The sequence below is a fragment of the Gorilla gorilla genome, chromosome 7 (assembly GCF_029281585.2).
Source record: "Gorilla gorilla gorilla isolate KB3781 chromosome 7, NHGRI_mGorGor1-v2.1_pri, whole genome shotgun sequence".
Classification (NCBI taxonomy): domain Eukaryota; kingdom Metazoa; phylum Chordata; class Mammalia; order Primates; family Hominidae; genus Gorilla; species Gorilla gorilla.
The window spans coordinates 92,476,300-92,489,227 of record NC_073231.2 but is presented as its reverse complement, the minus strand read 5'-3'; the positions used below and the strand labels follow the sequence as shown (position 1 = coordinate 92,489,227).

The window sequence follows — 12,928 nt, the reverse complement described above, 5'->3', positions numbered from 1 at the left end:
ATATATACATATATTCTGATTACTGTGGCAGTATTTCTATTTTACATGTATATAATTATATATAATTAAATTGTATATAATTTTTATAATATATATTTTATATTATATATTATACGTACATATTATATACACATATATAATTTTTATATTATATATGTACTTATATGAAATCAGAATTACTTCCACAGGAAAACAATATTTAAAATCACTAATATTTCCCATGAATATAACTTAATATAGCTGGGAATTTTCATCAAAATACATTCTGATAGGAATTGTTCAAGGAATAAAAATTTCATTTTTGATTTACAAATTATAATTAAAACCTTAAAAATTAGTGCCAAAAATTCAAATTATTTATATGGAAACAAATATAAGTGGGTCTTTTGAGATCTTCTATTTCTGATCATTTACAATGTAAATCTTCTCCATGGACATGAGTGACTGAGAGTTACCTTCATTGCAGAAATATTCCAGACATGTACATGTTCAAGAACTTCCAAGCATATTTCAAGTGGATTTTCTTTACCATATCAAAGACACAAATTTTCTTTAGTGGAGAAGATCCAAAAATCAATTCAAAGTCTATTTGCCTTTTTCTAAGTGAGTTTTAAATGGATCAGAATACCAATTTCTGAAGTGAAATTATTCTGAAATGATGACAGCATTTAAAGAAATTAAGCACTTGGGACATTTATTTAATTTTTACTAAAAACAAAAGAACCATGCCTTTTAGAAAAAAATTACGTTTGTAATTTGCTTTAGCAAATATGGTAACCTATCAGACATAGTAGGACTAAAACAAATATAAATAAAACGTGTATACTTTGCACAAAGCAAATACATAACAACCAAAGAAAAGGTAAATTTCCCTCTGCATAAAAGGGGCTTTGTGCATCTTTGCAAATACAAATCATCCTCATCCTCAAATGATTCAAATTTTGTTACCCAAATGAGCACTTTCCTGGTGCTTCCCATCTCTCCCATCCCACTCCCAAGCAAAATTAACTCTCTTTATCTTATAAGTTTTATGGATATTTGTGGAATGTTTTATGACATGATTATCTTCTACCATCAATTACAGCTTTTCTGCTTACTTACAAGATCACCCCAACTAGACTTACTTTCTTTCATCTTTAATTCCTCCAAGGTTATCATACAAAGCCTTGCTCAAAACAGCTTCTCATCAGTATTTGTTAGACTGTATTAAGAAGATATGTCTTCTGGCCTTGGCCTTTTTTTTCTATCCTAGAGAACCAAAAGCTATACTTTCTGAAGTGATTTTTAAAAATTCTAACACCACATTCATCTGAATGCTTCTCACCAATGGCTACTTGGAGATACTTCAATCATAAATTATTAGCTTGCCTTATCAGTCAAGCAACCCTGAAGTCTAAATTTCATATGGATCTAGGTCAAGTGTCTGCTACTGAAGCTATTACAGAAAACTGGTGATTGCTAAAGGAATGATTGTTTGATCCACAAATTGGAAGCAGACCCTTTGCTTCTCCTTTCTCTGCCACTGACTGTACAATTAGTTCACAGCAAAATCATAATTCCCTCAAGGAGTGGACAGGACCACCCACAAGAGGAAAGCTGTTACATGTTAGCAGCTCTGAGAGAAAATGAAAAAATATATATTTGTTGAAAGCAAAAGATTCAAAACTACTATGTAAGTGAGTTTTTTGTAGCACCTAAAGATTTTTTTAGCTCATATAGATATAATTATTTAAACAGATGACAAATATAGACCTATAGCCAGTGTTTCTCACACTATTAAAGTGAATATGAACAATCATTCACTCAACAGATACTGCTTTTGTATCTATCGTGTACTTTTTTTTCCCTGCCTTAAGAAGATAATTGAGTTGGAGAAGAAAGATAGACCAGCCTGCAAGGTTAAATAATAATATCTAACAATGGTGTGAAACATGTTTTAAGAAAGAAAAATATCTAGCAAAGATTTTGATCTATGTTGGTCCTAATATACTAACAATCTATTATTAGTATATTATCATTAATAGCTATCATTAAGTACCACATTAAGTTTTTGTTATAAGTACCATTTTTATCCCCATTTTACAGGTTAGGAAACTGAGGATGAGAGGTTATGTAGCAATATGTAGTAGAGACAGGATTCACACCCAAGTCTATCTGAGCAAGATCTAAATTCTTGCCATTATACTATAGGTATTTTTTTTCTAAATTTTGAGTCATGACATGTCCATAGCCATTGGCAGTTAATATTTTTATGCTAATGCAGACAATATATATTACTGTTTATTTTCATTGAGTTTTGAATTCATTTGGAATATTGGCCTTTAGTTGTTTCTATAAGAATTATTTTTCTTTTTATATAGGGTTGTGATACACAGATGATTTATGACATGTTGCTAAGATTGAAATCCGTTCTCTACTTGCCTGGTGACTTTGTCTGCAAAAAGGTGAGTGCATGCTATTTTTCAAATGCACAACTAATAAATGCATTTGAGGATTTCGGACATAAGTCAAGAGCATTGTTTAAACAAAATTTATTCAGGGTGAATTCCATAGTATAGAAATAATTATGATATATAGCTCTGTACAGCAATAATGTGCTCTCAGAGTTCACAAAGGAACAAGACAATATGGATTTCATTACTTATATTATAGGATAGAAGTGTGGGTAGTCTGAAAAACTGCTCTGTTTAAATGTTAATTATCAGTCGTCACAGCTTATTAATTTCAAATATTTAAAGTGGAGGAAAAAGTTACAGAAGCGATAGGTGGTTCAGCCTTTTTTATGTCTTCGGCAAAATATCAGTTACCTTCATTTTGCTCTCCCAAGTAGTGAATAACCAATGCCACATTTTAAAAAACTGTACTGTGCTTTTTATGATTACAAAATAATGCATGTTCATTATTTTAAAATAGAAAACACATAAAAACATAAGGACATAAATACCACCATCCAATAATAATTCATATATTTTGGCCTATCTTTTTATACTGACTGATGGATAGATAAAGCTTGTGTTATAAAAGTGGCATCATACTGTACATATGTTTTGAAACATGTTTTGTCATGTAACAATATATCATATAAACACTATGTATTAAGTAATCTACAATATGATTTTTTAAAGCTGCATGATGTTTCAGTCTATGGATGTGTCAGGATCAATTTTCAAATGTTTGCTATTATAAATAAAAAGAACATCCCCTCAGATAAATATTTTTGCATATTTCTGATCACTAACTTAAGGGAGAGGAAAGGAATGATGACCCTGGGATTTAGATCGTGACAGACTAAACCAAAGATAAACTCAATAATCAAAATTTAAAAAGAAAAATGAGTAGTTCAAAAAATGCAAGATGATCCAACACCTTGGTGAGTTCACAAGCGAACAAAGATGAGAGGCACTTTTATCATTTCCAAATAATGTGTTAAATGCTATGGTCAAAGCAAGCACACGCTGTTGTAGGACGTAAAGGAGGGGCACCTGTCCTTCCTGGTTACGGTAAGATTTCCTAGAGAAGATGATGTCTGAGCTAAGTCTTGAAAAATGAATTGGAGTACACCAAGTAAAAGAGGAAATAGGCGTTCTGGGTAGAGGAAAGAAATGTGAGCTAAGGCAAAAAGGAAGGAACTGTGTCTATAGAGGGAGTGCAGAGAACTATAATAAGGTAAATGTTAGAACAATTTTAGAATGATTTATTCCACAAAACTCGGTAAATATTTCTCAATATGATGAGCCAGAAACAGTGGAGGGCACTGAGCAAAAAAAAGATGGTTCTTGTCCTTTAGGGGCCTACCTTTCTAGTGCTGTGGTATTCAATCCACAGTGCACATCAGAATCACCTGAATGAAGACGTCTGGGCTCCACCCCTCAGTGATTGATTTGGTCTAGATGGAGGCCATATACCAGTATTATTTAAAACTCCTATATCATTCTAAAATGCAGCCAAAACTGAGAACCACTGGCTTCATGGGAGAGACAAGCTATAAACAAGTGAAATTAAGTCAATGCATAATTCCAAAATGTGCTAAGTTGTATAAAGGGAAAATAGAAGTTGCCAGAAGAGTATGTAGTGGCAAAGACATTTAATTTAGATCCAGGGTTGGGAGATGGGGAGGTTATTAGGTTGTCAGAAGTGACCTTTGAAAAATCTAAAGATAAATAGTTCTTTAGTTTAAAAAAAAAAAAGTGGACAGGATGGCATTTTTTATGAAGACTTGGAGCCATGAGCCGAGAGGCAAGATGGAGCTTGGCATATCCAAGGAACGGAAGCAAGTGAGTGATGGAGACTGTGGTGAACGACAAAGTCAAATGGAGTATGAGGTACTTCAAGGCATCAGGTGGAGATGCCAGGTACACAGTGAAAATCAGTCTAATGAGAGAGGATGGAACTGGGGTTTACTGGGAACTGTAATATAAAGGAAGCAGACTTCAAGAAAAGCTAAAGGAAAGGTCAGAGAAGAAGGCCTTGCCTCTAACTTTGAAGAGCTCTAGTGTTTGAAGAGATCAATGACGAAATGTCAGAGAGGGCAACTGAGAATGAGCTTTCAGAGATGAAGGGGGAAAATGGAAGAGAGATTATGATAAAATGGGAACCAAGAATATACAATCCCACACAAATTAGTCCAAGTTAAAAGAAGGCAGATTGGTGATATGAAATCAATTTTATTAAAATGGCAAATACAAGCCATAGTGCAGTCCAAGAACCCCTTGGGGGCAGTGGTGTACTGAAATGACATGACTTTAATGCACCACAACATGTCCTTTCATTTGGGGCCAGTAGCAACAGAGATTGAAAATTGTGATAACTCACATAAACTCTAGCACCTGTGCCCCTAAGCAGTGCAAATTTGTTTAACAAAGTATGAAATGCAGAGTAGATGCAGCCTTTTCATTTCTAATTTCTTCTTCACATCACATTCATCACTCAATAACAAAAACATCAGTGGAGACAAATGAGGCAGGAAAAGGAATAAGTAGGTGGGAGAGTGCAGGGACCAGCCCCACAGGGTCTGTGGGCTTCTCCCTGTGTGCGGCGATGAGAGAGTGTAGAAATAAAGACACAAGACTAGGAGATAGAAGAAAAGACAGCTGGGCCCGGGGGACCACTACCACCAATGCGCGGAGACCGGTAGTGGCCCCGAATGTCTGGCTGTTATTTATTGGATACAAAGCAAAAGGGGGAGGGTAAAGAGTGTGAGTCATCTCCAATGATAGGTAAGGTCACGTGGGTCACGTGTCCACTGGACAGGGGGCCCTTCCCTGCCTAGCTGCCGAGGCAGAGAGGGAGAGGAGACAGAGAGAAAGACAGCTTACGCTATTATTTCTGCATATCAGAGACTTTTAGTACTGTCACTAATTTACTACCGCTATTTAGAAGGCAGAGCCAGGTGTACAGGATGGAACATGAGGGCAGACTAGGAGCGTGACCACTGAAGCACAGCATCACAGGGAGACGGTTAGGCCTCCGGATAACTGCGGGCGAGCCTGACTGATGTCAGGTCCTCCACAAGAGGTGGAGGAGCAGAGTCTTCTCTAAACTCCCACGGGGAAAAGGAGACTCCCTTTCCCAGTCTGCTAAGTAGCGGGTGTTGTTCCTTGACACTTTTTGCTACCGCTAGACCATGGTCCACCTGGCAACGGGCGTCTTCCCAGATGCTGGCGTCACCACTAGACCAAGGAGCCCTTCTGGTGGCCCTGTCTGGGCATAACAGAAGGCTCGCACTCTTGTCTTCTGGTCACTTCTCACTGTGTCCCCTCAGCTCCTATGTCTGCATGGCCTGGTTTTCCCTAGGTTATGATTATAGAGCGAGGATTATTATAATATTGGAATAAAGAGTAATTGCTACAAACTCATGACTAATGATATTCATGTATAATCATATCTAAGATCTATATCTGGTATAACTATTCTTATTTTATATTTTATTATACTGGAACAGCTCGTGTCCTTGGTCTCTTGCCTCGGCACCTGGGTGGCTTGCCGCCCACAGGAGAGTAGAAACAAGGAGACACTAGAATGACAAGTCACATTTCTTTAAGAGTGGATTTACATGATAGTAGATATTGACAGAGAAGAAAGGCTGTTACTTGACAGGACTTGAGACAGCTGAAGTCAGCTTTGTTTTGCTTATCATTTTCACAAAATATTGAAGGCAAGGGGAAGGAAAAAAATACGTTCAATTTGAGGTTATCTATATAATTTAAGAGATGACAGCATTTGGGGCCAAGTTTGCTGACCTACTTAATCCCCAGGATGGTTCAGAAATTGACTGAGTGGTAGCTTGGGCTGGTTGAAAGAGTGGGAGTTTTCTTCAGATGCTCTATGGCAGGGCAGAAATCACCTAGAGCTCTTGTTAAAGCACCAATTTCTGGGACCTCATTCCCAAAAATTCTGATTCATATTTCTGCAGTAAGAACTCTCAGTAAACTGAGAATTTGCACCTCTAAACAAGCTCCTAGTGATGCTGATGCTGCTGACCCAGGAACCACACTTTGAGTAGCACTGCTCTTTTCTGATGGGGTGCCCTTGAGTGTCATAAAGCCCTCATGAGCCTTAGAAATAGCTTCCTACACAGAAACCCTGAAATTTTGAAGGGCGCTATCTCCAGGGGTTACCTCACTCTACATGAAGCTCTTGTTTTTTCATACTTTCTCCAAATTAGTCCACTCGCTAACAACCAGAGCTTGGTTCAATCTTATTTTGCACATGCTGTCAGCCCTTATTCTCTGAGGAATGTCTACTTAATTTGAATGCTAATTAAACTTGCAGAAAAGGCTTAAATTAGCCTAGAAATATGCAAGAAATAGTGGAAGTTTTGGTTCGTTGATTATGCCAGATCTCCTTGGAAAATTATTGAAATGATCATTAAAAAATAATTAAAAGAGCTGAACTGTATTTAAGTACCCACTATGTACTTCTACCTCCAGTCAGTTGTAATAACTGCCTTTGAAAAATCATTCCAGTTCCTTGAGAATTACTTCACGCAAAGAATAAGGAATATGACCCTGTCCTCATGATTACTTCCTAAAGTATCTCTTGGAAAACTAATTTTCAGATATCTTGCCTTATTTTTTAATTCATTCATGGCTATTTCATTGGTTTTTAAGAGATCAGTTCTGATATTGGAGTCACCGTTAGATGTGGTCTGTCTTCATGTATTATATAGAGTCAGATGACATAGGTGCTGCTAGTTCTGGCGCTGTCACCTGCGAGCCTTATAAGTTTGCTCAAGACACTTAATTTTTTAAACCTTGACTGCCAATTTTTTAATAAGAGTAATGATACCTTTCCTACTTGACTTCACTCAGATTTTTGCAAGAATTAGATGAATTAATATCTATGAAATGCTTTACAGTTATAAAGTAGCATGTTCTGCTAGAACAAATATAGGAATTAAAATAAGGAGCTATGTAAATGTCAGATAATGTAATGATTTTTTAAAGTAATATGCAAAGACATGATATTGTTATTAGCATTAATAGTATGTAAATAAATATAAGATCCATCTATATTGGAATTTCTACTTTTATCTGTTTTTGAGTATAAATATATGCTTAATATTTTGCACAGGCCAGGTGCAGTGGCTCACGACTGTAATTCCAACACTTTGGGAGGCTAAGGTGGCAGGATCACATAAGTCCAGGAGTTCAAGACAAGCCTGGACAACATGGCAAAACCCTGTCTCTACAAAAAATACAAAAATTAGCCAGGCATGGTGGCTTATGCCTGTGGTCCCAGCTACTCAGGAGGCTGAGGTGGGAGGATCACTTGAACCCAGGAAGCAGAGGTTGCAGTGAGCTGAGATCATGCCCACTGCACTCTAGCCTGGGGAACAGAGCAAGACCCTGTCTCAAAAAAAAAAAAAAAAAAACCAACCCCAAAATTTTAATTTAAAAATGTATTTTGCACAATGCAAAACTTAAACGTATTTCTTGCATTGCTCAGTTAGGAGATGTGGGTTCTAGGCTTCCTTTGCTTCTAATTACCGAGTCATATAACTTTAGCTAATTGGCTAAGCCAATCTGTGCCTTTGTTTTAATTTTTGTAAAAAGGAAATAATAGTACTTACTCTACCTTCCTTATAAGAGTAATGGGGAGATAAAATAAGAATTTCAGCTTCCTGGATGTTAACTAAAAGGTGGAGTCTGATAACTTTAAACACAACCCGGCAATTATAAAGCAGCAATAGTTGATGTTCAGGAAAACAAACCTAGGTGTAAGGAAAGACTTTAAAATCTCCCAGAGAATAGTTAAGTTATATTTTCCTCATTCATAAATGAGTGTCTCCTATATGTCAAGCCTGCGTTCAGCACTGCAACAAAGTAGACATTCTCTCAGCCATCTCAGAGAGTAAACTACAATCAATATTTTTTTCTTCCAAAGAATGATGTAGGCTAAATATTTTTAAAAATAAAAAATAAAAAAAATCTTTTAATCTCGAGTTGATTTTAGTGTATTCTAATTCTTTCAAAGTATGGTTAATGAGAATATTTGATTAACTCAAATAACCCAGTCCCCTCCTAAGCCAAGTAAGTGAATTTATTGTATTAATGCTATTTTTTTTTTTTTTATAGCTCAAGGTGATCAAGGCAGTACTCATTCAGACATGTAGGTACTACTAGCCAAATAGTTTGCCTAGTGTTACGCAATCTGGCCTATTTAGAGTTTAACAGCCTTTCTTGACCTAAGTGCCATTTAGGTCTCTTGTAAGACATTTATTCTTTTTGGAAGTTAGAGAAGATGTGTTCCAAGGGCCTCATAACCACCCACTAGTTTGGTGATTTACTTGTAAGAACTCATATAATTCAACATAAAGTTATATTTATGGCTTAAGATTTATTATAGCAAAGGATAAAATGCAGGAATAGCAAGAAAAAGATATACATGGGCAAACACGAGAGAAATCAGACACAGGCTTACTAGGTCCTATTTCTATGAGGGTCACATGGATGCATTTTTCTCTCCAGTGGACCACAGAAACATGAACAAAATATCTCCACCGGTGGAAGCTTATATTAGTCTTGGGTGCAGTGTTCTTAAATGGGGCATATAGCTGCATGACCAGATGTGATTCAGACTTTCAAACTATGTACAAGGTACACATCATAAATCTTTGTGATTATATTAAATAGTGTTGACAGCCTGATACATCCTGCTATACTGGCTCAGGAATATAGAATAACACCAGTAACCAGTGGCTATGTGAACATTCCAGGAGTTTAATTCTTAGGGCTTGAACAAAGATCATTGCCCTGGTCCCAAGAGTCCCCAAAGATAGGCAAGAACCGAGTAAAACAACCTGCTGCATTAATACTTTATCTCAGTATGGAATACTAATAATAACTCAAAGGTCTCCTATGCCCCAATTCCCCAAATCAGACCTCAGTGCCATGGGTAGATGAATAGAATTGACCTTTGAAAGGCTGCAGTCTATGCTCTTTGGCTAGACCAAGCAACTTCTTCCAAGCATAGTGGTGGTCATCAAAGCCAGGTTCGACCATGCTTAAAATCAATTACTTCCTCTACCCAGGGTCCTTCCTAAAGCAATGTGATAACTGAAATATCTTCATGTATCCAAGGGAGGCAAACAGTACTCATGTGTTGAGAAGTATCATCTTCCTAATCATTTTCTTTCACATGGTATGTTCAACCCATGTCTGTAAATACTTTAGGTCTTAAGATAATTAATTTTACACTAATGTTCTTTGCTTCCTTCATTTATATTTACTCCTCTAAAAGAGTTTATATTTCTTAATTTACAGCATAATTATCAAGAATAAAGTAACTACCATTTCCTCTTTATATTTAAAATGTAGGGAGAAATTGGCAAGGAAATGTATATCATCAAGCATGGAGAAGTCCAAGTTCTTGGAGGCCCTGATGGTACTAAAGTTCTGGTTACTCTGAAAGCTGGGTCAGTGTTTGGAGAAATCAGGTATCTGAAAGATACTTCATAAATATTGAAGTCCATCATTTGTCATAAAAGAAAAGTCTTAGGTAGTAAAATAAGTTCCCACTCAGATTTATCAAAGGTTTGATTGTGCTGAGAGCATTCGTAAAATAAGGATTTTGATATTTTTATTCATCCCTTCACCAAAGAGACCTAAGGAAAAGAACTGGGTCATTCAGCTCTTTAGTCCAGGACCTAGAGCAGTGCCTGGCATAAAGCAGGTTCCCGGTATATGTTGAATGGATGTGCAGATGAATTAGTTAATGAGAGAAGAGGTTTGGAGGGTTGTTACCAGATTGTTGGAAAACTTGAAAGCCTTCCTAACAAGGGGGTCTTGCATAGGCTAGGGATGTGATCACAGTTGTGGGACCAAATTTCCTGAGTTTAAACTCCAGTTTCACCACTACTGGCTTTTTTCCTCTGTTACTTGTCCCCACTGTTCCTCAGTTTCCTCACCTTAATAATTAGGATAATAATAGAACATATCTTAAAGTGTTGGTAAATGAGTTAATTCACTAAAAGCACTTAGAACACTGCCTGGCACCTATTAACAACTCAATAAATATTGATTATTTTTACCATTGTTTCTTATTGGTCAGGAAAAGTTTATTCTAGAACAAGAAACTCCCCAAGAGGAAAAATATAGACAGCAAATTTAAGCATTTTGTGAGCTAAACACTTCTATATGCATTATCACATTTATTCCTTATTCAACCAAAAAAGATTTATTGAGTGCCTAGTACGTGCTAGATTGTCAGGTATTGCTCTTAACTGTAGGAATAAACTATATAAAAATATTAGACAAGATATGGCCCCTGACAGAGCTTATAGTCCAGTCAGGGAAAACTGATAATAAATAGTTAATTAGCTAGACAAGATGAATTCACATTGTAATAACTACTATGAAGGAAAAAATGGTTAGAAAGTAACAGGACATAACTTAGATGCAGTGGTCAGGAATGACCTCTCTAGGGAGATAATATTTGACCTGAGATTTGAAAGAGTAAAGGATCAGCCATTCAGAATTGGGGGAAGAGCCTCTCTGATTACCAAAGGGCTAGAGGTAAAGCAAGCTTGTCTGGTCAAGGGGTAGAAAGGTCAATACGGCTGGAGTACAGTGAACAAGAACACTGGGGAGATGAGGCCAAATAGGTGAGCAAGACCCAGATAACATGGTCTTTTACGCCATGATAGGAATTTATGTCTTTTTCTAAATATGAATGAATGCCAGTAGAGGGTTTTAGGCAAAAGAATGACACACTCTGAATTATTATTTTAAAAGACGACTTCAACAGCTATGTGGAAAAGATACAGTAGAGGAGCAAGAATGAATAGAGTCCAGTTAGAAGTCAACTGTGGTGGCTCAAGTGAAAGATGATGGTGTCTGGAACTGGGATACTGGCTCATATGATGAATAGAAGAGTACCCTGTCAGGCAGTTATTAATATATTCATTTCATAACTGAGAAAATTGCTATCCCAAGATGCCAAGTACTATATCTTTCCCAGGACACCATTGCTAATGGATTATAGGGACAACATTCAAACCTGGGTCTCCATGGATTGGGGTCCAGTGATCTTTATACCACGTCACAGAAGAAATTTCCAGTCTCTAATTTCATAGCTGCTAAGAAGTTATCTTTGTGTTCTGGAAATATGGATAATTTTAGATGACTTCACATTAGCATCGTTAGGGTTTCTTTGGAATGTTGAAACATGTTATTTCTCTGTTATTAATGTGGCTTCTCTTTTTAATTTTTTTCTCCTTGTTTAACGACTGATTATTTGTTAAGGTGATCCTCTGAGGATCTTGCTCTTGGGCAGTGGTGGAAACACTTCTCAGAACATACAAGACCTGAGTTCTTTGCCTGTTTTCTATCATTTCCTTCCTGGGAGTCCTTGCAAAAGTGATTTAATATTTTGTGACTTAATAATCACTGTAATCCTCAAGGTCATAAAACATGCAACAGTTTAATCTGAAACACTGCAGAAATTAATTAGCTGACCTTTCCCAAGGGTTGAGTACTCCCTGAAGAATAAGCTTTATAAATACAAGTATGTTAATTGCTGATATGATCATCACAGGAGGAAATACCCTAGGAATTGAATCCAGGTGTTTCTGAGTTGCAACTGAAAGTAATCCTAGATTCCTGACAGCAGCTTCTCAAATAAATCTCCTATTACCCATTTGGTTTCTAAGGCCAAATTGAAACCAGTAGAACAGACCAACTTTAAACTTGCTCAGTAGTTTGGTTGATTCAAGTAAAAGGGAGCTTTTTGCCTTGATTCTCTTTTCGGCTGTGGTTACGGGGAAACAGGATGCATCTGCCTCTTTCCAGATACCCACAGGCTTCACAGGCCCACAGCTGTCATATGCCGCTGAAGCTCTAGTCATTTATTCCAGAGCTGGAGGTATGCCTGCCAAACATCCAGATACTGAAAAGATCTAGTAATAGTGTTTACTACTCAAAAATGCTGTGACCTTTGTTAAAATGAGCTAAATCCAGCACTATCATGTAGCCTTTAAAAGAGTTCTTTTTCCTCAGGAAAAAAAAAAAAATAAAGAAAAACATTAAGGGCTTTCAAGGACATTATATATTAATCCAAAAGAGCAAAACCCTGACTAAAATATAGATTAACAGCCTGTCATTGAGAAAACCCAGACCACATTTCCAATTATCATCTGAAAAGTGAAGATACCCCATTTCTAAAAGAGAGACCCACGGTCTGCTGAGAGATGGCCTTGTGGTGGTTCCAGCTCCATCATTTTCCTTACACGTACGTTTAGTCCCAAGTCTTATTCACTGAATGTATTTAACCACTTCCTGTCTGCATTCTGTTTCTGTTAAAATGTCATTTTTCTTAAAACACATCTGAGTTTTTATTCTTGTGTTGCCATTATGATTTCAATAGGATTTTCTATTGGTTTCATCTCTCTTCGGAATATCCTCCCCTGGAAATTTTTCATTCCTCCTTC

At 36.7% G+C, this 12,928-nt stretch overlaps 1 protein-coding gene across 1 annotated transcript in view; it reads left to right on the top strand.

Annotated features, from left to right (window-relative positions):
• CNGB3 (cyclic nucleotide gated channel subunit beta 3) overlaps nt 1-12,928 on the top strand; it is a 170,822-nt gene that overhangs the window by 130,921 nt on the left and 26,973 nt on the right. Inside the window, exons 14-15 of the mRNA XM_004047247.5 lie at nt 2,361-2,444; nt 9,819-9,937. Of these exons, the coding sequence (XP_004047295.5) occupies nt 2,361-2,444; nt 9,819-9,937 (203 nt within the window). The remainder of the gene's footprint in view (nt 1-2,360; nt 2,445-9,818; nt 9,938-12,928) is intronic.